We start from the raw sequence: 24,913 nt of genomic DNA on the forward strand, positions 1-24,913 counted from the left end.
TTTTTTGCCTTGCACAGTCAACATTATTTAAAAATATTCCATTTGTCTTCTATTGAAATGTTAACAACCATCTTTTAAAATAATTAACCTAGTTTTGATTTAATTCAGTCCTCGATCGTGCTAAATCTGTTCATAGTGCGGTCACTGTCTCCCAGAGGAACATGCCCTGCAGGTTGTCTGGAACATTTATGGATCAAGATAGCACTGCTACTAATGCTTTCCTCTCTGCACCGTGTCATCAAGCAGTCAATATTTACAATTTGGAACATAAACCAATTGGATTTTTCAACTTTATAATTGGCTGATTGAAGTCACTCATTAACATAACATTCCTGTTCTGACACACCCTCCTTATCTATTCATATTGAATCCTTCTTGTGTTGACCTAGTGCTTTGTAGTAACCCTTTAATTTTAGCTTGGATGAATTACACAAGAGATTTCTAAATGTGTCAGTTCGTTCTGCGGTTTACCACTCCCGCTTGTTCAATTTAACCTAATTCCCAGTTTTCTCTACCATATATGGCTCACTCTCCCATTCTGTCTTTTCTGTACTTGAACATTCTACACTGCTGGATTAAATTAGTTTCTACCCTCTTGATTTAGTCATGATTAGGATAATCCCAATCCATCTCGGATCTCTACGATCACAGCCACATTCAGTTCCATCACCTATTTTCCAATGCTTCTGGTATTCTTTTACAAACATCTTAATGTGTGTTTCATTCTTTCACGCAACTCAATCAAACCCGAATCCTAATTTATTTTAAATCCAACTTGCACGGCACTTGAAATACTTTTTATTCCTCTTCCACAGCTTTGGGTATTGCTCCTTTCCTCACCTCGACCTCCCTACTGTTCCCCACCACTGATTGCTTGTTTGGTATTGTTCTCATCCTTTTCCTCCACCTAATTTAGTGCATTTGGATATTTTTCTCTTCCTTGCCAATTCAACCATTTGCAATTTATCTTACTTCCTACCTTCCCATTTGACTTGGGCTCCGTTAGGTGAAAGTGGGGCTCATCCACAAACCTATGGACTCCTCCCATTCACAAGCTTACAATATTATCAGGCTAGGTATTTATCCTCAATCTTCCACAAGAAGATCTTCTCTTGGCCAGAATCCACCCAACCCTAGCTTAAAGTCTACTCACCCTCAGCCTGATGAAAAATATTGAATGAGGATTCTGCCACACACCCAACACTCAGCTTGGTCAAAGGGTTTTGAATATGTTATTGCTCCCAGCTGCACTGAAAGACATTTGAATGCATCCTGATTGACCCTCTACTCTTGGCTGGCAAAGCTCCCGCTGTAGGAATTTCCTTTGTGAGGGATTCTTTGGACAATCTGTCCTGTGGAAGAACCTGAGGACTGGGGAATTTTCCTGTCTTTAATGAAGCTTTGGCAATGTCACTGCCTTTCCCGCTTCTTTGCGCCACTGAAAGACGTTAAGCAGCTGTAGCTCTCCTCTCCCCAAAAGCAATGGACCTATTGAGACACACTTATTTTGGGTTGCTGACCCCCCCCCCCCCCCCGCGCTGAAGTTTCAAGAATTTTTTGGAACCGTATTTTCTCTTCTTGATGTTTGATATTTTTTCTTGCCCCTATTTTACCCACATGTCTATTCTTCTCATGTACAAGTGTCAGTAGATGTGCAGACAGTGTAAAATAGAAGCACACTTTTCAACAGGAGTCATTGACTAGTGATCAGCTACAGGAACTCCAGCAAGTTTTATTTTCCCCTTCCTGACTCCAGGCATCTTGAGACCAACTGCAGAAGTTGAACTGCTGCCTGAACTGATATCAAATGAGTACAGATCTGAAAGTGAAACTGTGTCTTCCGTCTTCGTAACTTAGCAAGAGTCAACTGGGTCATCAACTTACGTACATGTTTGTTTCAATAGCTCCTGTATCATCATGATTAACTCATTAAGATTTAGCCACAGCTAGTATTTAATACTCTTTAAAAAGATCTATAATTATAGATTAATTGTTTTAAGTTCTAACTGAATACCTTCATCTAAATGTTATCGATTGAGTCATTTGATAACTGCATAACATTCCATATTGCACGGTCCCTGACACATTCCCAATAGAATACTGCGGTCATTTGTAATTCTGTCTTGCACCATAATCAAGAGTCTTGATTCTGCTTAATTTTTAGACATGTAAGATTAAAAAAGATTGAAATGTTGCAGAATTTTACGGCCCCGCCCCACCACAACGGGGCCGTAAAATTCTGCAACTTTTCAATCTTTGTTCGAAAGTCCATTGGGCTGGATTCTCTGAACCCCCTGCCGAAATGGCGGCCGGCACGGGGGCGGAGAATCCACTTTCACACTTAAATTGGGCTGGCACCGATCCGGCAAATCACTGGGATCCGAGAATTGACGTGATCGCGGAGTACGCCACGCGACTGGGGGCCCATTGATAGAGGCCCGACCAGCGATCCTCCGCTTCCGACTGGCTGAGTTCCCGATAGTGTGGAACTAACCACCTATTGCCGGTCGGGTTGCTCGCGTGGCGGCTGATGACTCAGTCCGCGGCCACCCTGGTGGAAGGCGGGGGGATCAGACACTGGGCGGGGGGGGGGGGGGGGGGGGGGGGGGGGGGGGATCTGTGCAGTTAGAATAGATTATCGGGCACGTGGCCGATTGGGGGGTCTAATTTTTGTGTGTGGCTCTGCAGTCTGAGCCTGCCATGGAGCTCAGCGCAGCCGTTGTAAGCCGCCACCGTGCACATGCACGGACTCTGAACAGGAAGTGCGGGTACCTGGGCCTCACGGTAGCATGGTGGTTTGCAGGACATCACTGCAGGAATTCTTCAGGGTAATGTCCTAGGCCCAACTACCTTCAACTGCTTAATGAATGACCTCCCTTCCATCAAAAGGTCAGAAGTGGGGATGTTATTGAGAATGACTGCATGACTGGGGCCTCACGGTAGCATGGTGGTTAGCATCAATGCTTCACAGCTCCAGGGTCCCAGGTTCGATTCCCGGCTGGGTCACTGTCTGTGTGGAGTCTGCACGTCCTCCCCGTGTGTGCGTGGGTTTCCTCCGGGTGCTCCGGTTTCCTCCCACAGTCCAAAGATGTGCGGGTTAGGTGGATTGGCCATGTTAAATTGCCAGTAGTGTAAGGTTAATGGGGGGATTGTTGGGTTACGGGTATACGGGTTACGTGGGTTTAAGTAGGGTGATCATTGCTCGGCACAACATCGAGGGCCGAAGGGCCTGTTCTGTGCTGTACTGTTCTATGTTCTATGTTCTATGTTCTAATGTTCAGCAATATTCACGACTCCTCAGATAATGAAGCAGTCTATGTCCAAATGCAGCAAGCCCTGGACAATATCCAGGCTTGGGCTAACAAGTGACTACATTTACGTCACACAAGTGCCAGGCAATGACCATCTCCTCCAAGTGAGGATCGAACCATCGGCCCTTGACATTCAGTGGCATTATCATCGCTGAATCCCCCACAATCAACATCCTGGGGTTTACCATTGATCAGAAACTGAACTGGATTAGCCATATTAATGCTGTGGCTACCAGGGCAGGTCAAAGGCTAGGAATCCTACGGCGAGTAACTCCCCTCCTGACCCACCAAAGCTTGTTCACCATCTACAAGGCATGAGTCAGGAGTGTAATGGAATACTCTCCACTTGCCTGGATAAGTGCAGCTCCAACAACACTCAAGAAGCTCAACACCATCCAGGACAAAGCAGCCCGCTTGATTTCTCCCCCTTCCACAAACATTCAAACCCTCTACCGTGGACAAACAGTGACAGCCGTGTGTACCATCTACAAGATGCACTGCTGGAACTCACCAAGGTTCCTTAGACAGCACGTTCCAAACACAGAACCACTACCATCTAAAAGGACAAGAGCAGCAGATACCTGGGAACCCCACCACCTGGAGGTTCCCCTCAAGTCATTCACCATCCTGACTTTGAAATATATCGCCGTTCCTTCAGTGTCGCTGGGGCAACATCCTGGAACTCTCTCCCTAACAGCACAGTGGGTATACCTACAACTTAAGGACTGCAGTAGTTCAAGAAGACAGCTCACTACCACCTTCTGAAGGACAACAAGGGATGGGCAATAAATGTTGGCCTAACCAGCGACATCCACATCCTGCAAATTGAATTAAAAAACCCCAATACCATGGGTTCTTATCTTATAAGTAGACTTTTGTATGGGATCGTATTGGACATTTTTTGGAAATCCAAGTATATTACATCAACTGGTTCTTTATTTCTCTTGCTTGTTACCACCTCAAAGTATTTTAATAAATCTGTCAGGCACGATCTCCCCTTCCTGAAGTCATGCTGACTCTGTTTGATTATATCATGTATTTCTAAATGCTCTGCTACTGCATACTGTATAATGCACTCTTACATTTTCCCAATGATAGATGTTAAGTTAACAGGCCTACGGTTACCCGATTTTGTCTCCCCCACCCCCCTTTTTAACTAAGGGTGTTACATTTGCAGTTTTCCAATCCTCTGGAATTTTTCCTGAATTTAAGATTACTACAAATGCATCCACTGTTTCTGTAGTTACTTCCTTTAATATCCTAGGGTGCAACACATCAGGTCCTGGGACCTATTGGCCTTCAGTACCATTAGTTCCCTAGTATGTTTTCTCTAGTGATAGTTATTCCATTTATTTTCTCGCCCCCCCCTCCCTTGATTAATTAGTGTTTTTGGAATGTTATTAGTGTCTTCCACTGTGAAGACTGACGCGAAATATTTATTTAACTCCTTTGTCATTTCCTGGTTCCCTTTCCCCAGTCTCATTCTCAAAATGGTTTATGTTTGCTTTGGCCTCTCTCTTCCTTTTTATACATTTAAAGAAGCTCTTACTGTCCATTTTTATATTACTTTCTAGTTTTCTCTCATAGTTTAGCTACTCTCTTTTTTTTAAGTCATCTTTTGTTGGTTTTTAAAACACTCCCAATCCTCTGGCTTTCCACTAGTCTTTCCCACTTTGTATGTTTTTTTAAATTTCAGTTTCATATGATCCTTTACTTCTTTGGTAATCCTGATTGATTTATTCCCTTCCTAGACTCCTTCTTCCTCACTGAGAATATATCTAATTGTCAGTGAGTCATTAACTATTTTCATAAACACCTGCCATTGCTGATCAACTGTCTTTTCAGCCGCTCTCCTTTCCCAGTCCTTTCTAGTCAACGCTGCACTCATTCCTTTGTAATTACCCTTATTTAAGTTCAGCACAGTTCTTCCTGACCCAAGTTTCTCGCTTTCAACTGAATGCTAAATTCTACCATGTCATAGTCAGTGGGCCCGATTCTCCGCCCCCCACGACGGGTCGGAGAATAGCGGGAGGGCCTTCCCGACATTTTTCCTCTATTCTCCCCCCCCCCCCCCGCCCAACTCCCAACACGAATCGCTGCCGCCGTTTTTTTACGGCCGGCAGCGATTCACAGCTGTTCGATGGGCCGAAGTCCCAGCCCTTTACGCTGTTTTTACGAACGGCAAACACACCTGGTCTGGCCGTTCGTAAAAACGGCGGGAACAACTCGCTTTTTATAACCATGGCACCGATTGGCACGGCAGTACCACGGCGGTGCCAAGGGTGCCATGAGCCCGCGATCGGTGCCCACCGATCGCGGGCAGCGGGCCCGATGCCCGCGCACTATTTGTCCTTCCGCCGCCCTGCAGTATCCATTCGCGGGGCGGCTGAGGGGCATCCCGGCCCGCGCATGCGCGGGTTTCGCGCAAATACGCGATGACGTCATCCGCGCATGCGTGGGTTGGAGTCTTCCAATCCGCGCATGCGCGGCTGACGTCATATGACGCGTCAGCCGGCGCTAACTCCAGCAAGCGGGCTTAACGAAATTCGTTAAGCCCGTGATGCCGGAGCTTGCAGCGTCGGGCTGCTAGCCCCGACCGGGGACCAGAATCGGTTCCCGGTCGGGAAGGGGCGCGCTGGCGTCAAACCCGCCCGGGTTTGACGTCAGCCTTACGATTTCTCCCGTTTTGGGAGAATCGCACCCAGTGTTTCCCATGAGATCTTTTGAGACCTGGATAGAGTGGACGTAGAGAGGATGTTTCCACTTGTAGGATAAACTAGAACTAGAGGACACCATCTCAGACTAAAGGGAAGATCCTTTAAAACAGAGATGAGGAGGAATTTCTCCAGCCAGAGGGTGGGGAATCTGTGGACCTCTTTGCCGCAGAAGGCTGTGGAGGCCAATTCACTGAGTGTCTTACGACAGAGATAGATAGGTTCTTGATTAATAAGGGGATCAGGGATTATGGAGAGAAGGCAGGAGAATGGGGATGAGAAAATATCAGCCATGATTGAATGGCGGAGCAGACTCGATGGGCCAAGTGGCCTAATTCTGCTCCTAATCTTATGGTCTTTTACTCTGGTTTATTAAACCTACCTCCTTACACATTACCAGAACCTAAATAGCCTGGTCCATGATTGGCACAGCGGCAGAGTGGTTAACACAGCTGCCTCAAAGTGCCAGGGACCCGGTTCAATTCTCGCCTTGGGTGACTGTGTGGAGTTTGCATGTTCTCCCCATGTCTGTGTGAGTTTCTTCCAGGTGGGCTCCGGTTTCCTCCCAGTCCAAAAAAGTGCAGGTTACGTGGATTGGCAATGCTAAATTGTCCCTTAGTGTCCAAAGGTTAGGTAGGATTATGGGGATAAGGCGGGGGAGTGAGCCTCGGTAGGACCCTCTACCAGAGGGTCAGTATAGACTCGATGGGCCGAATTAACTCCTTCTGCACTGTAGTGGTTCTATGGATCCACAACATATTGTTCTCGGAAACACTCAATGAATTCTTCCTCATGGCTGCCTCTGCCAATTTGATGTTCCCAATCCATACAAAACTAAAAGTCACACATGATAAATGTACTGTCTTTTTTACATGCCCTCATTATCTCCTGATTTATTCTCTGTCCTAGAGTATAGCTACTGTTCGGGGTTCGGGGGCCTACAGACTGCATCAACCTTTGTCTTCTTGCCCTTGTTATTTCTTACCCCCATCCATTTTGGATTCTACATCTGTCGATCCAAGATCATTTCTTGCTTTGGTATTTATTCCATCTTGTACTAACAAAGCTACCCCACCACCCTTTCCTTCCTGCCTGTCCTTACAAAAAGTCACATATCCCTAAATATTTTGTTCCCAGCTTTGACCTCTTTGTAACAATGTCTCTAATGACTATAAAATCACTGCTGCCTCACAGTGCGAGGGACCCGGGTTCGAATCCGACCGTGGGTGACCATCTGTGTGGAGTTGCAGATTCTGCCGGTGTCTGTGTTGGTTTCCTCCGGGTGCTCAGGTTTCCACCCACAGTCCAAAGATGTGTAAGTGGGGTTGCGGGGACGAGCAGGGGAGTGGACCTGGGTGGGTACCCTTTCGACGGCTAATGTGCAGACCTGATGAGCCTAATGGCCTCCTTTTGCACCGTAGGGATTCTATGAATACCCATTAACCTCAATTTCTGCCATTAATTCATTTATTTTACGCCAAATACTACATGCATTGAAGTAAAGAGCCATTCATTTCGCATTGGCATAATCTTTTCTCCCGTCGACCCTATTTCTGTATTTTTTAATGTTTGTAAATGCCTTGCAATGCTACCATATCCTTTTGCTTTGTAAGCCTACATAGTCCCCTCTTCAGAACCTACCCTGTCTATTTAGTTTAAAGCCCTCTCTACTTCACTAGTTATGTGATTTGCAAGAACACTGGCCCCAGCTCAGTTCAGGTGTAGGCCGTCCCAATGGTTCAGTCCCCACTTTCCCCAGTACTGATGCCGGTGCCCATGAACTGAAAACCACTTCTTCCACACCAGTCGTTGAGCCACCTATTCAATTTTCTAATTTTATGCACCAATAATAACGAGGAGTCTGGCGAGTTCACAGGGAGTTGTTTGTTCAGCTTTACAGCGACACATCCATAGGGCCCGGTTACACATTACCAGGCCCTTACTCCTTTCTGCCGGTTACTGCAGAGGCCAACCTATTATACAAATGCTGGCTAATTCCCAGTCCAATCAGGACATGGGAACAATCATCCCCAGTCAGATGAACCTCACGCATGTCACATGCAGGTTATTAGAGTACCCTATGCCAATTTGCACATGGCTCAGGTAATAATCCAGAGATTGTAACCTTGGAAGCTCTGTTGTTTAATTCAGTGCCGAGATCCTCAACTTCTCTATGCAGAACCTCTTTTCTCATTCTACCTCTGTCGTTGGTACCTACATGGGCCACAACAAGGGGATTCTCCCCCTCCATTGCAATTCCTCTCCAGCTCAGAGCAGATGTCCTGAACCCTGGCAACGGGCGGGCAACACAGCTGTATTCTTCTGAAAAATACTTATGATTCAGCAGGGAGTAAAGAGATGATAATAAAGCAAAATTCAATTGATAGGGAACTTGAAGTACTGCTTGGATCAGCTTTGTGGTTTTATTACAGCGGTGCGTAGAAGAGCCTTAAATAACAGATGGCGTGGTAAATGCTGAGTTAGCTCATTTCATCTGCAGTGACAGTAATGTTATAATTGACTTCAGCTCCCCAATCTAAGGAATGGACATTCAGGCAGATCTCCTATATCCGATCACAATCCAAAGACCTCACTGGAATGTGCACTTGCATGGTTGTTGGGTTCCGAAACAGTTGTGTTCAGCTGTAGTATTCCCAATTCCCTGTGGTGAATTTGGCAGACATTATACAAATAGAATAGTTGCTTGAATGAGATGTGACATCGTACTTTGGAGCTATCCTGCCAAGGGCCAACAGCTTGAGAAGGACTGAAAAATAGAAAACACGAGCTAAGATCCTTTTAATGCACTTGAATGACAGGGTGAACCAGATCAATTTAAGGAATATTTCTGATTCCAAAAGTAAAACAAATGTTGTATAAACTTCATAGGAGTAGAAATGTATGTACGGTACCTCGAAGTTCAAATAGTTTGGAAGTAATTTTATATGTAAGTCACATCCTTCAGGCTGATTTTTAAAAATCCATTAGTATGATGTGTGCATTACTCAAATTTATTACCCATCCCTAATTGCCCTTGGGAAGGTGATCATGAGCCACCTTCCCAGACTGCTGCAGTCCATGTGTTCATCAACCATTTGGAATCTTCAGTATTACCGTAGGGATTGGTCAGGGTCAGTAGTCTTTGCTGTATCTAATGCCTTCAACTATCTCTTGATATCAAGTATAGTGAACCAAATTGGCTGCAAACTCGTATCTGTGGTGCTCGGGACCATAGGAGGAGATTGAGGTGGATTATCCGCTCAGGATTTCTGACTGAAGATGGCTGCATACACTTCAGTCTTGTCTCTTGCACTGATGTGCTGGGCTCTGCCACCATTGAGCATGGGAATCTTTCTGGAGCTTCCTCCTCTAGTTAGTTATTTCATCATCTGCTAGCATTCACAATTGGATATGGCAAGAGTGCAGAGTTTTGATCTGTCCATTGGTTGTGGGATTGTATAATTCTGTCCATAGCATCTGCTTCTGTTTTCTAGTCCTGTGTTGTAGTCTCACCAGGTCGGCACCTCTTTTGTAGCCCTGCTTCATGCTGCTCCTGGTATGCTCTCCTACACTTTGCATTGAACTGGGGTTGATTCCCTGGTCTAATGGTAATAGTACATTGAGTTATATGCTGGACCATGAGATTATAGGTTGTGGTTAAATGAAATTCCACTGCTGAAGATGCCCCAGTTTGAGCTACTCAATCAGTTTTTAATCTATCCTATTTAGTATGGTGGTAGTGCCACACTCATCTGTGCATGGGAGGAACATGCCTCAAATTATACTAGGTGGCAGTGCCTCATCTAACATGTCACAACACAGTTGGAAATTTACTGCATTGATTTTGTTGCAGGGAAGCAATGATATTGGAATAAGAGAGGTGAACGTTGACTTGAGAATCCCCCTTCCTCAGGCAAACTCTTGTCCTCTCGGCTCAAAGACTTGTGATTCAGGATTTGTCTGCTGAGTCACCGGAGGATACACAAATGTTGAAGCCTGATAATCCTCATTTTGAAGGTCTCTGACAAGTACCACACAACAGGATAGAATGTGTCCTCAATGTGAAGATGGAACTTTGTCACCAAACATTATGCAGTGGTCAGCCTTGCCAAAACTCTTCGACAGGTCATCTATGGTGGGTAGACTTTTGTGATTGAGTTCAATGAGGATGGCATTGTGGTACAGTGGTTAGCACTGCTGCATCATAGCACCAAGGGACCCGGGTTCAATTCCGGTCCTGGGTCACTCTCTGTGTTTTCTCCGGGTGCTCCGGTTTCTTCCCATAGTCTAAAGATGTGCAGGTTAGGCGAATTGGCTATGCTAAATTATCCCTTGGTATCCAAAAATGTGTAGGTTCGGGGTTATGGGGATAGGGTGGGAGAGTGGGCTTGGTCGGGTAGTCTTTCAGAGGGTCGGTGCAATGGACTGAAGTCTGCACTGCAAGGATTTTAAGTTTTCTCATTTGATAATCCTCTCACTACAAGCCACAGGACTAGTCAGACAGATATGTTCTTGAGGTTTTGACCAGCTCAGTCAGTAGTGATGCAAACGAGCCATTCTTGATGATCATTGTTGAAGACCTCCACTCAGATGTATGCTGTGGTTCAAGCACTACCATCTTCTTAAGGATAATTAGGCAATAAATGTGAGTCTTCTCAGCAATGCCCACATCCCATTAATATATAAAAAATAAATTATTTTATGATCACCCATCAGAGAACGTACACACAGGTTAATGAATACCAAGCATTAGAAGACTTAACATGTACAGATGCACTACTGATGTTTAACCAAATGCAAGCAATACAGTTTACCACTACTGACCACTGATAAAGTTTCTGCTGCCTGCCGCATTAAATCCAGACTGCAAAGGAGGTATTATCTGTAGTCAGGAAGGATGACTTTCAAGTGGCAGCTATATTCCTTCAAATTTCATTAATGAACCATGGAGGATTTATTCAGTTCCAAACATCCTTTGCTAAGTATGACATTTTGAAGGCAAATTAACCAATTAGGGCCTTACTTCCCCTGGCATCCATGAGGATAGTAATTTATTGGTTAAGGCTTATTACACATTAAGAGCAGCCACTTGAAGAAGACATCGGAAGACTGTTGCTTGTAGCACTGTACCCAGTGTATATGTAGTTAATTGGCTGTGAAATGCCATGGCCCATTAAAGGGTCATGGACTGTGCTATATAAATAAAAAGTTATTTATAAAATAACATTGCAAGCTGTCTCCACGATTGTGACCTTAAACAATCCTTTGAATACTGGTAGCCTTGGTAACGAATCGTTGTCAGTGTCGGCAATGGGAACACAGGATGGGCTTGGTGCAGGGAACCCTTCTCCAGCAAAGCTCACCTGGCGGCTGCATACCTGTTCACGTCACAGGCAAAGATGAATTCCCTGCCATCATTGAACTGGGGCGAGGAGGCTGACGAGGAAGTGAGTTTGCACGCGCGCATGCCTCCCGCAGCGGGGCGAGTGGTCAGAGGCGAGGCAGCCAGTGCGCCTGCGCCCGACTCGGGGAGAGCCGGAGGAGTCGCTGCGAGTGCGCCTGCGCCCGACTGCAGGCTCGCGGTGGGAGCGGTGCGAGGGGAAGCGGTTGCTCGGTGAATGTGAGGCGACCCGGGCGGGCAGACAGACACCATGGGCAAGGAGCAGGAGTTGCTGGAAGCGGCCAGGACCGGCAATGTCGCCGTGGTGGAGAAGCTGCTGAGCGGCAGGCATCGGCTGTCGGCAGGCAGCGGTGGCGGCGGTGGAACCCTGCCTCAGCTTTCAAACCTTCTCAGGTGGGTCAGGCGACAACTTGGGAATCGAGTAAGGATGAGGAGGGGGTGGCTGGGCCCGGGCCGGGCTGGGGCGAGGAGGCGGGGGCGGATCACCTGGAGGGAGGGAGGACCGACTGTGTTGGCTGGTCAGTTATGTGTTTAGTAAATACGCGGCTAAGTGTTGTGGCTGCGATCACTTTAAATTTAGACAATTCTCAGTGGTCCTAAAGGTCAAGGGAAGAAGGTTGCAGTTTAAAAACGAGCTGATGCAGCAAGAGAAGTGACTTATTTTCCTTCATAGCCGTTTTGTCTGTTCGGTTCGTTGCACAGTTGACAGTATTGTGCAATTTGCAGTGAGTAAGAATGTTGAAGTTCTTGTTAAGGGAGTGAGGAAATGGTTGCAATCCTTGTGTTTGCAACCTTAATTTTGGTTTTAAAGTTTATTATATACGTACAATGTGCCCGAATAGGTTGTTTACTTTTGAAGGAAGTGTCGGAATCCCCTTTTAAAACAAACGAGCAGCGAGGATTGTTTGCATTTATTTTGTTTTCAACTTGTTTGAAATAGCCTTGTTTATAAACAGTTCATAGATGCTTCGCACAAAACCGGAGTGTGCAGAAGCAAATATATCTACCCTTGAACCTGATAATGTGAGTTAGTGATTAATGTTCACTTTCTGAACACAGCCAAGCAATTGTACAGCTCTTCTCCTTACGTCAACAATTGTACAAGTCTGTTCACCTTATGCCAAAAGTATTCTTTGAACATGAATTAATAAATATGAGGTTATTTGTAACCTGATGCTTTTTTTAAATTATTTTTTATTGGATGTGGGCTTTCTTGGCTGGGTGGGCCAGCATTTGTTGCCCATTCCTAATTGCCCTTGACAATGTGGTGCTGAACTGCCTTCTCAAATCACTGCAGTCCATTTGCTGTAGGTGTGCTATTAGGGAGGAATTTCCAGGATTTTGATCCAGTGACAGTAAGGACCGGCGATATATTTCAAGTCAGGGTGCTGAGTGATTTTGAGAGCAACTTCCAGGCGGTGGTGTTCCCATGTATCTGCTGCCCTTGTCCTTCTAGATGACAGTGGTTGTGGGTTTGGAAGGTGCTGCCTAAGGAGGTCCTTGGTGAAATGTTGATGGAGTTGCCTCCATATTTGTAATGGTGGATTTTAAAAAATATTGGGTTCGATGAGTACTTTGCAAATGACAGAAGCTGTTATCAGTGCTCCCAAACTGGACCCTCTATACGACCCATACTCCATCCGGTTCCTTGGAGTGCATCTTGTTGATAGAACATAGAACAGTACAGCACAGAACAGGCCCTTTGGCCCTCAATGTTGTGCCGAGCCATGATCACCCTACTCAAACCCACGTATCCACCCTATACCCGTAACCCAACAACCCCCCCCTTAACCTTACTTTTATTAGGACACTACGGGCAATTTAGCATGGCCAATCCACCTAACCTGCACATCTTTGGACTGTGGGAGGAAACCGGAGCACCCGGAGGAAACCCACGCACACGGGGAGGACGTGCAGACTCCACACACAGTGACCCAGCCGGGAATCGAACCTGGGACCCTGGAGCTGTGAAGCATTTATGCTAACCACCATGCTACCCATGATGGTGCATACTTTTTCTACTGTTTGTCCGTGGTGGAGGGAGGGAGTCAATGTCTCATGGTAGCATGGTGGTTAGCATCAATGCTTCACAGCTCCAGTGGTCCCAGGTTCGATTCCCGGCTGGGTCACTGTCTGTGTGGAGTCTGCACGTCCTCCCCGTTTGTGCGTGGGTTTCCTCCGGGTGCTCCGGTTTCCTCCCACAGTCCAAAGATGTGCGGGGTAGGTGGATTGGCCATGCTAAATTGCCCGTAGTGTAAGGTTAATGGGGGGATTGTTGGGTTACCGGGTATACGGGTTACGTGGGTTTAAGTAGGGTGATCATTGCTCGGCACAACATCGAGGGCCGAAGGGCCTGTTCTGTGCTGTACTGTTCTATGTTCTATGTTTGTGGATAAGGTGTCAATCAAGCAGGTTGCTTCATCCTGGATGGTGTTGAGCTTCTGGAGTGTTGTTGGAGCTGCAATCATCCAGTCAAGTGGGAAGTATTCCATCACACTCCTGGTTTGTGTCTTCTAGGTGGTGGACAGACTTTGGGGAGTCAGAGGTGAGTTACTCGCCATACGATTCCTGACCCCTGATCTGTTCTTGTAGCCGCTGTATTTACATGGCTCGTCCAGTTCAGTTTCTGGTCAATGGTGATCCCCAGGATGCTGACAGTAGGGGATTCAGTGATGGTAATGCCATTGACTGTCAAGGGGTGATGGTTTGATTCTGTCTTGGAGATGTTACTTGCCACTTGTCAGCCCAATTCTGGATATTTCCCAGAATTTGCTGCACTTGCATGTGGACTGCTTCAGTGTCTGAGGAGTTGTGAATGGTGCTGAACATTGTGCAATTATCACTTCTGGCCTTATGTTGGAAGGAAGGTCATTGATGAAGCTACTGAAGATGGCTTGGCCTAAGGCACTATCCTGAGGGACTCCTGCATTGATGTCCTGGGACTCAGATGACTGACCTTCAACAGCCACAATCCTCTTCATTTGTGATAGATATGACTCCAACCAGCAGAGAGCTTTGCCCCTGATTCACATTGACTGCAGTTGTGCTAGGGCTCCTTGATACCATACTCAGTGAAGTCCTGCCTTGATGTCAAAGGCAGTTACGCTCGCCTCACCTCTGGCATTCTGCTCTTTTGTCATGTTTGAACCAAGGCTGTAATGAGGTCAGGAGCTGAGTGACCCTGGCAAAACCCAGACTGAGTGCCAGTGAGCAGATTATTGCTAAGTAAGTGCTGCTTTGTTGGGATGGTGTGGGGACCCAAGGTCTCCCTGAGTGTGGATGGAGTCTGGGTCATATAGAGGGTCCAGTTTGGGAGCACTGATAACACTTCTCTGTCATTTGCTCTGGCAAAGTACTCATCGAACCCGATTTTTTAAAAATCCACCGTTACAAATATGGAGGCAACTCCATTCCACCATTACAAATATGGAGGCAACTCCATCAACATTTCAAGCTGGGGTCAGTGTCAAGGCTGGCCCCCATTTGTATTAATCACCTGTTCGAGCTGGCAAGGTTGGATGCTAAGTTTGGGATGGGGAAGGGGCTGAAGAGAGTGTGTGATCTATTCCTGGAGGGGGATTTGCCAGCCTGGAGGAATTGAAAGAGTAATTTGGGCTTGGACTTGTTTAGGTACATCCAGGTACGAAATTTTATTATATGGATGTTTCAGGCATTCCCATAGGTGCTGCCATCACCCTTGTTGGACGGGATCCATTCCTGCTCAGGGTTAGAAGAGGGTAGTATGTCGGTGTATATGGACGGATCCTGGGGAGGATTCGGTCTCGGCGGAGGGGGTGAAAGCCAAATGGGAGGAGGAGCTGAGGCCATATTGAATGAAGAGGCGTGGAGTGAGGCCTATTGTAGGGTCAACGCCATGTCCTCATGTGCGAAGCAGAGCCTGATCCAGCTCAAGATAGTGTTTATGGCACACTTCACCACAGCTAAAATGTGTTGCGTCTTTGCGGGGGTTGAGAATAGGTGCAAGCGCTGTTCAAAGGACCCCTGCTAATCTCACGTATGTGTTCCGATCCTGTCCCAAGCTTGAGTTTTTGGTTCTTTTTTAGCACCAGGTCAGTGATCCAGAACTTGGAGCTCTGTCCCATAGTGGGACTATATTTGGGGCTTTGGACTTGCCAGAGCTGCGAACAGATATAGGGGCAGATGCCCTTGTCTCATTGGTTGCTCAGAGGCGAGTTCTGTTGTGTTGGAGGTTGGCAACGCCACCTAGTGCCTTGGTGTGGCTAGGGGATTTAATAGAAGTTTTGCACCCAGAGATGGTCAAATACACTGAAGTTTTCTACTGGAGATGGCAATCGTTTATACTATAGCTCAAGGAATTGGTTAATGTTAGTTGCTGTAGGGGGCGGGAGGGGTTGCTTAGATTAGTTTATTATTTTTAGTTTACAGTTACTATTTTTGTATGAAATGACAAAAGGTTAATAAAAGTATATATTTTTAAAAGCAAGCGCCACTTGATAGCACTGTTGATGACCCCTTCCATCACTTTACTGGTGATTGAGAAATGACTGATAAGATGGTAATTGGCTGGGTTGGATTTGTCCTGCTTTTTGTGTACCTGAGCAATTTTCCACATTTCTGGATAGATGCCAGTGTTGTAGCTGTACTGGAATAGCTTGGCTAGGAGTGCGGCAGGTTCTGGAATACAAATCTTTAGTCCCTTTGCCGGAATATTGTCCGAGCCCATTGCTTTTGTAGTATCCATTGCCTTCAGTCGTTTCGTGATATCACACGGGGTGAATCAAGATGGTTGAAAACTGGCATCTGTGATGCTAGAAATCCCTGGAGGAGACCGAGATGGATCCGGCACTCGGCACTTCTGGCTGAAGATTACTGCAAATGCTTTAGCCTTGTCTTTTGCACTGATGTGCCAGACGCCTCCATCATTGACGATGGTGATATTTGTGGAGCCTCCTTTGTCAGTGAGTTGTTCAATTGTCCACCACCATTCATGACTGAATGTGGCAGGACTGCAAAGGTTAGATCTGATCCGTTGGTTGTGGGATCGCTTAGCTTTGTCTGTGATTTGCAGCTTGTGTTGTTTGGCATGCAAGTAGTCCTGTGTTGTAGCTTCACCAGGTTGGCAAGTCATTTTTCAGTAAGACAGGTGCTGCTCCTGGCATGCCATCTTGCACTCTTCATTGAATCAGGGTTGATCCTCTGGCTTAGTGGTAATGGTAGAGTGGAGGATATACGGAGCTATGAGGTTGCAAATTGTGGTAGCGTACAATTCTGCTGCTATTAATGGTTCACAGCATCTCATTGATACCCAGCCTTGAGTTGCTAGATTGATCCGAATCTATCCCATTTAGCATGATGCCACACAACACGATGGAAAGTATCTTCACTGTGAAGACTGGGCTTTGTCTCCACAAGGATTGTGCAGCGGTCACTCCTCCCAGTACTGTCATGGACAGATTCATCTGTGGCAGGCAGACTGGTGAGGATGAGGTCTAGTGTGTTTTTCCCTCTTGGTTGCTTCACCACCTGCTGCAGACCCAGTCTAGCAGCTATGAATACCCTTGCCACCCTCTGTGCTTTCTCCAAGCGGTGTTCAACATGGAGGAATTCTGACAGTGGATGGTAGGTGGTAATCAGCAGGAGGTTCCTTACCCATGTTTGACCTGAAGCCATGAGACTTCATCTGGTCCAGAGTTGATGTTGAGGACTCCCGGGGCAACTCGTTCCTGACTGTCTACCACTGTGCTACCAGCTCTGCTAAGTCTGTCCTGCTGCTGAGACAGGACATACACAGGGATGGTGAGAGTGATGTCTGGGATGTTACCTGTCCGATATGATTCAGTGAGTATGTGAATTTTTTTTACCCAATTAGTGGGCAATTTAGCGTCGCCAATCTACCTACCTTGCACATCTTTGGGTTGTAGGGTGAGACCCACACAGACACTGGGTGAATGCAACTCCACATGGACAGTGGAACCCAGGTCCTTGGTAGGCAGCAGCAGTGCTAGCCACTGTGCCACCCGTGATTCTGTGAGTATGACTATGTCAGGCAGTTGCTTGAATAAGTCTGTGCAACAGCTCTCCCAGTTTTGGCACAAGCCCCCAGATGTTTTAAGGAGGACTTTGCAAAGTCGACAGGGCTCGGTTTGCCGTTGTATTTTCCAGTGCCTGGGGCGATGCTGGTAATTCCGTCCGGTTTCTTTACTTTTTTATTGACTTTGTAGTGGTTTGAGACAATCAAATTCCCGACGCGTGCGCTTCCCGACGCGCCCTGCATGCGCGCTCAGTTCCCGAGAGTCAATGTGGACATGCCGAATTTCCTTAGTTTCCTGAGGAACTATCGGCGCTGTTGTGCGTTTTGGTCATAGCGTCGACGTGGGTGGGCCAAGACAGATTGTTGATGATGTGTACGCCTAGGAATGTTGTTGTTGCACCATGCCACTAGGTTCTCTATCTCCTTCCTGTACTCTGACTCATTGTTTGAGATCTGACACACTATGGTCGTGTCATCAGCAAACTTGCAGATTGAGTTGGAGCCGAATTTTGCCGGGTTGATGTGTCTCATGACCAATATCTCGAAGCACCTCATAATGATAGTTGTCAAGGATAGTCGACCTGAAAATATTTTTGAGGACTGTATTTGTGGGCTTGGGATTTGTTGCCTGCCGTTATTACAGAACTCTAAGCCAGCTATTAATTATGGGCAGGAAACAGTATCTTGCATAAGCTTCAATGGTTGACATGAGTGAAATAGATTTCTGGCATGAAACAACAATAACATAAATAAATATATGTGGCTTTAACTTAATAAAAGCCTCGCAAGGTGCTTCACAGGAACATTATGAAACAAATCAGATATCAGCTCAGATGACCAATAGCTTGGTCAAAGAGTTAGGTTTTAAGAAGTGTCAGAAAGAGGTGGAGAGGTGTTGGGAGGAAATTCTAAAGATCAGGGCCCAGGCAACTGAAGGTGTGGCCACCATGGTGAAGTGATTAAAATCAGGGATGCAAGAATCTAAATTTGATGAGCACAGATATCTGAAGGTTTTGGGACTGGAGGAGATTAGACATGGGGGTGAGCTATCCTGCACTGCAGGAACTTGCTAAAGCATCTTAGGCTGCACTTTCCAAACCCACAACTGCTGTCACCTAGAAGCAGAAGGGCAGCAGACACAATAGGATTAGGGTTCCCCTTCAAGGCACTCACCTCCCTGACTTGGATAGATATTGCAGTTCCTTCACTGTCGCTAGGTCACGATCTTGCAACTCCCTCCCTAGTGGGTGTACCTACACCAAGGGACTGCAAGCCTCCCTAGTGGGTGTACCTACACCAAGGGACTGCAATGGTTCAAGAAGGCAGCTCACCGCCATCATCTTAAAGACATCTAGAAATGGGCAATAAATGAATTTAAAAAAAGGTTTCAGCAGTAGATGAGCTGAGGCAAGCTACGTTTTACGACGTTAGAGATGTAATGGGTGGTTTTAGTGTGAAGCTGAAGCTTCTCTCTCAGTCAAGTATATCACCAAGATTGCAAACAGATTGGTTTAGTCTCAGACTGTCGTGAGAGAGAAGGAGGGAGTCAGCAGCTTGGGAACAGCTTTGAGTGGGACTGAAAACAATGGATTGATCTTTCCAATATTTAGTTGGAGGAAATTTCTGCTCATCCAATATTGGATGTCCAATAAACAGTCAGATAATTCACCATCAGTGGAAGAATCGGGAAAGGTAGTGTTGAGGTAAAGCTGGCTGTCTACAGTGTGCATGTGGAAATCAACAACACTCTGTCTTTGGAATATGTCACCAAGGGGCAGATGTACATGAGAAATAAGAAGGGACGAAGGACAAATTCTTGGGGGATCATAGATTTGTGGTGGCAGAGCTGACCCGCCATTGGCTGGTGGTGGGATCTGCAGGTCCCGCCGCTGACAAAGGTGTTTCCGTTCGCATCCTCCACCGCTGGGGGTCACCGTTGGTGGGACTGGATGATGCTTCAGGTGGGAATGGCTGGAAAATCCCACTCCATGTCTTATAGCTGAAAAACTTGGTCTCAAAACATTGATTTTTACAAATGCAGATCTCCCTGGCTGCATGATGTTGTAGAGGAGATGGAAGAGGATGGTGTGTTCAACTGCTTAAGGGTTGTAGACAGCTTAAGGATGATGAGGGGTAGTTTAATTTGTTACAGACCCTCGGACATAACTTGTGAGTTTGATAAGAGCTTTTTCAATACTGTGGCAGGGTGGACCCTGAGTAGGTGGATTCAAGCATCGAGTTCCGGGGAAAGTGATCACACATTTTGGATGGCGACAGCCCCTATTCAGGGACTTTAGTGAGGAAAGGGAGATTAGTGATGGGGAGGTGGTTGAATGGTGGGGCCAAGGATTTCTGTTTTTAAAGAGAGGGATTTTGATGGCACATTAAACAGAGAGAAGGGAAACACCTGAAGAAATAGAACTGTTACTAAGATTCATATGGGGAGGGAAAATTGAATGGTCAACTGTTAAGTGGAAATAGTATTGAGGGGCAAGATATGGTCTCATAGACATGATGAGCGCAAAAGACGAGAAGGGAGGGAACGCTAGAGGAAGAAGTGAGTTCAGACCTAGGGCAGGGGGAACTTTAGAGAGAGTTTGGCCCAGTGGGGGAGACAAAGCAACAGCAGCTGATCAGTTGGTCATGGCATTAGTGACAAAAGATACCATGAGCTCCTCGTTTATTATTATGGACACGTGTGGAGGAGACAGTGAGTGGATTAGTTGGATTTGTTTATTAGGTACAGTGAAAAGTATTTTTCTGCGAGCAGCTCAACCGATCATTAAGTACATGGGAAGAAAAGGGAATAGAAGGAAATACATAATCGGGCAACACAAGGTATACAATGTAACTACATAAACACCAGCATCGGATGAAGCATACAGGGTGTAGTGTTAATTGAGGTCAGTCCATAGAGGGTCATTTAAGAGTCTGGTAACAGCAGGGAAGAAGCTGTTTTTGAGTCTATTCGTGCGTGTTCTCAGACTTTTGTATCTCTTGCCTGATGGAAGAAGTTGGCAGAGTGAGTAAGCTGGGTGGGAGGGGTCTTTGATTATGCTGCCCGCTTTCCCCAGGCAGAGGAGGTGTAAATGGAGTCAATGGATGGGAGGCAGCTTTGTGTGATGGACTGGGCTTTGTTCACGACTCTCTGAAGTTTCTTGCGGTCCTGGGCCGAGCAGTTGCCATACCAGGCTGTGATGCAGCCAGATAGGATGATTTCTATGGTGCATCTGTAAAAATTGGTAAGGGTTAATGTGGACATGCCGGATTTCCTTAGTTTCCTGAGGAAGTTTAGGTGCTGTTGTGCTTTCTTGGTGGTAGCGTCGACGTGGGTGGACCAGGACAGATTGTTGGAGATGTGCACCCCAAGAAATTTGAAACTGCTAACCATCTCCACCTCGGCCCCATTGATGCTGACAGGGGTGTGTACAGTACTTTGCTTCCTGAAGTCAATGACCAGCTCCTTAGTTTTGCTGGCATTGAGGGAGAGATTCTTGTCGCTGCACCACTCCACTAGGTTCTCTATCTCCCTCCAGTATTCTGACTCGTCGTTATTCGAGATCCGGCCCACTATGGTCGTATTGTCAGCAAACTTGTAGATGGAGTTGGAACCAAATTTTGCCACGCAGTCATGTGTGTACAGGGAGTAGAGTAGGGGGCTAAGTACGCAGCCTTGCGGGGCCCCGGTATTGAGGACTATTGTGGAGGAGGTGTTGTTAATTCTTACCGATTGTGGTCTGTTGGTCAGAAAATCGAGGATCCAGTTGCAGAAAGACAGGACAGGATATGTACAGGGGCAGGCTTTCTAAAGTACAAGTTACAGTCCAGATAACCAGGGAATTGGGAAAGAAAGAACATTTAAGAAGCCTGGAGACTTCTGAACAGTCTGTTCAGAACTGGCCTCTGAACAGAGACCAAGGTATTCAGAATTTAAGGAAGAGTAAACCAAAGTGTTCTGAGTTCAAAGACAATTGAAGTGACCAGATTTAAAGTGGGACAGCAGCTTTCAAAGATGAATTTTTTTTTTAAGAGTACCCAATTAATTTTTTCCACTTGAGGTTAATTTAGCATGGCCAATCCATGCGTGACCCACGCCGACATGGAAAGAATGTGCAAATTCCACACGGACAGTAACCCAGGGCCTGGATCGAACTCGGGTCCTCGGCTCCGTGAGGCAGCAGTGCTAAGCACTGTCGCCCTGAGCATTCAAAGATAAATGATATCTTTGATGCCATTTTAATAGTCTGGGAATTAAGATTTGAAATAATTGTGAGCAGTTTGCACATCAGTCAAGACAAAGAAATCCTAATGACGTTCATGTAAAACCCTGGCCTGGATTAACTGTTAAACTGTTCTTGGTAGTGTGGACGAGCAGAGAGATCTCGGTGTCCATGTACATAGATCCCTGAAAGTTGCCACCCAGGTTGAGAGGGTTGTTAAGAAGGCGTACGGTGTGTTAACTTTTATTGGTAGAGGAATTGAGTTTCGGAGCCATGAGGTCATGTTGCAGTTGTACAAAACTCTGGTGCGGCCGCATTTGGAGTATTGTGTGCAGTTCTGGTCGCCACATTATAGGAAGGATGTGGAATCATTGGAAAGGGTACAGAGGAGATTTACAAGAATGTTGCCTGGTATGGAGGGAAGATCATATGAGGAAAGGCTGAAGGACTTGAGGCTGTTTTCGTTAGAGAGAAGAAGGTTAAGAGGTGACTTAATTGAGGCATACAAGATGATCAGAGGACTAGATAGGGTGGACATTGAGAGCCTTTTTCCTCTGATGGTGATGCCCAGCACGAGGGGACATAGCTTTAAATTGAGGGGAGATAGATATAGGACAGATGTCAGAGGTAGGTTCAGTACTCCGAGAGTAGTAAGGGCATGGAATGCCCTGCCTGCAACAGTAGTGGACTCGCCAACACTAAACGCATTCAGACGGTCATTGGATAGACATATGGACGATAAGGGAATAGTGTAGATGGGCTTTAGAGGGGTTTCACAGGTCGGCGCAACATCGAGGGCCGAAGGGCCTGTACTGCGCTGTAATGTTCTATGTTCTAAAAGTGGAGCAGAAGTGTCATTTGGAAAACCTGGTCTGGAGTTTTGAATGCAAACTGCTAAGGGAAAGCATAATTATAGACTTTAAAGCATGTTTTTAGAAATCTCAACATCTGGGGGATTCTGAGGATATGTCCACAAACATTCATATGTGGTTCAGAGTGGAGAGTGTATTTGCCCACAGTCACCGTGTGCTAAAAAGGAACTTTATGTGAATGAAACCATTGTAGATTAAGATGTACTTTGTAATCTGTGTTAATCCTAAAACCTGTGTGTAATCTTTAAATTACAACGGAGTAAAGGCGTATTATGTCATCCAATTTTTTCAATTTTTTTTTTCTTTAAATCTAATTAGCGGTCCTGTGACTCTTATCCTCCCTGTTTATTAAAAAAAAATAGCAGCACGGTGGCATAGTGGTTAGCATAATTGCTTCACAGTTCCAAGATCCCAGGTTCGAATCCCGGCTTGGGTCACTGTGCGGAGTCTGCACGTTCTCCCCGTGTTTGCATGAGTTTCCTCCGGGTGCTCCGGTTTCCTCCCACAGTCCAAAGACGTGCAGGTTCGGTGGATTGGCTCTGCTAAATTGTCCTTGGTGTCCAAAAATGGTTAGGTGGGATTAGGGGGATAGGGTGGAGGTGTGGGAATAGGGTAGAGGTGTGGGTTTAGGTAGGATGCATTTTCCAAGGGCCGGTGCAGACCCGATGGGCTGAATGGCATCCTTCTGCACTGTAAATTCTACTATTCTATGATTTTGAGTCAGGGTTCTATTCTGGGATCTTCCCGTCAGTTATAATATCAACTAGGATTGTAACAGGGCATTAAAGGCGTGGAGGTGATCAAATCAGTAACTGTAGAAATTTTGAGGAAAATTGCGAACAATACGTCCAAAGATGTACAGGTTAGGTGGATTGGCCATGCTGAATTTTCCCTTTGTGTCCAAAAGGTTAGGTGGGGCTACGGGGATAGGGTTGTTGCATGACCCTAGGTCGGGTGCCTTTTCAGAGGGTCGGTGCAGACTCGATTGGCCGAATGGCCTCCTTCTGTACTGTAGGGATTCTGTGATTTCATCACAACATCTTGATTATTACAAGATAAATTTCAACAATTTGCAGCTGTTGTTTTCAAGAACAGCAGCACACAGGGTAATCACAGATTATAAAATTGACTGGATTGTGGAAAATTTGGAATTTTGAGATTAGGAATGTGGTGGGAAAGCAGGTGCATCTTTTTGAGATTAACACTTGTAGAGATTTGTTAAACTTGAGCAGTAAGTATTGACATTTCTGTTCGATGCTCTGGTGCTCAATGCACGTTTGTATATTTTTAACAGAAGGAAACAAAATGATTTAAAAAAAAAAAAACCACTAAAAGCTAATTATATATAAATTAGATACAAATTAAAATATGGTAAGGAGCAAAGATAAAGAATGAAGATACCTATACCAGTTTCTAAAGTGTGAGGTTTTCTAGTAGCATCTGTTCGGCTGGGGTAATGTCGAATTTGGTGATGATGCAGGACAACAAATTGGTGATTGATTTCATAGTTTATTTTGCTCTCAGGTGAGTGAACAGTAAATAGTTTGTTCTTTACTGAGCAGTCTAACTAATTGCAATTCAGGCTATCAAGAAAATAAATAAGAGAAAGAGAATTGTCAAGGCACACCATGTGTCAGGACTGTAGTATGTGGGAATGTGTGAACAACAGTTTGTTGTGGATTCCCACATTTGCAGGAAATGTCTCTGTCTTTAATCACTCCAACTCAGTCATTGAGCTGGTGTGAATTAGATACACTAGGGGAATGAGTAGCATTTCTTTATAGTCTTCTCCAGAACAGAGCTTCATCCAGAAGACCGGTTCAGGAAGTGGAGGTGTTACGGAGCTGGATAATAGATCGGGAGTGGTTGAATAAAAGATCCTAGAGGCATTGGGTCTGTGCAGGACCATCGTACTCCCTGCCTGAGAGGACAAGGAAATAAACTGTGGGATAACGGTCACAATGCAGATCAAGGCTCAGAAGGCTATTCAGGGTGGTAAGGGAAGGATCGAGAAATGTAGTGCTGGGGATATTTTAATCAGAGGGATAGAGAGTATCCTCTGCAGCTACCAGTGAGAGTCCTGAAGGGTGTGTTTCTTAACTTGAGTTGAATTAAAAAGTAGGAGGTGAAGAGTAATAATCTCTGGATTATTGCCTGACGAATGTACAAATTGTCAGATATGGACAATCAGTACAATTAACACATGGCTAAAGGGTCGCTGTGGGTAAAAGCTGTTCTTTTCCAGTGGAACACTGGTACCAGAACTGGGATAGGAAGATGTTTTGCTGATGTTGCGGGTTTCACCTGAACCAGACTATGATCAGTGTCGTCGTGGCTTGGATTTCCTCTTTTCCAACATTAGTTTGAGTCTGGTGCCAGATT

At 45.8% G+C, this 24,913-nt stretch overlaps 1 protein-coding gene across 1 annotated transcript in view; it reads left to right on the forward strand.

The window, feature by feature from the left end:
• The first annotated feature begins 11,537 nt into the window (after positions 1-11,537).
• The window catches only part of LOC119978169 (ankyrin repeat and SAM domain-containing protein 1A-like), a 581,433-nt gene continuing 568,057 nt past the window's right edge, over positions 11,538-24,913 (forward strand). Inside the window, 1 exon segment of the mRNA XM_038819603.1 lies at positions 11,538-11,819. Coding sequence (XP_038675531.1) covers positions 11,677-11,819 — 143 coding nt within the window. The 5' untranslated portion in view covers positions 11,538-11,676.

This window comes from Scyliorhinus canicula, chromosome 15 (assembly GCF_902713615.1).
Source record: "Scyliorhinus canicula chromosome 15, sScyCan1.1, whole genome shotgun sequence".
NCBI classification, from domain to species: domain Eukaryota; kingdom Metazoa; phylum Chordata; class Chondrichthyes; order Carcharhiniformes; family Scyliorhinidae; genus Scyliorhinus; species Scyliorhinus canicula.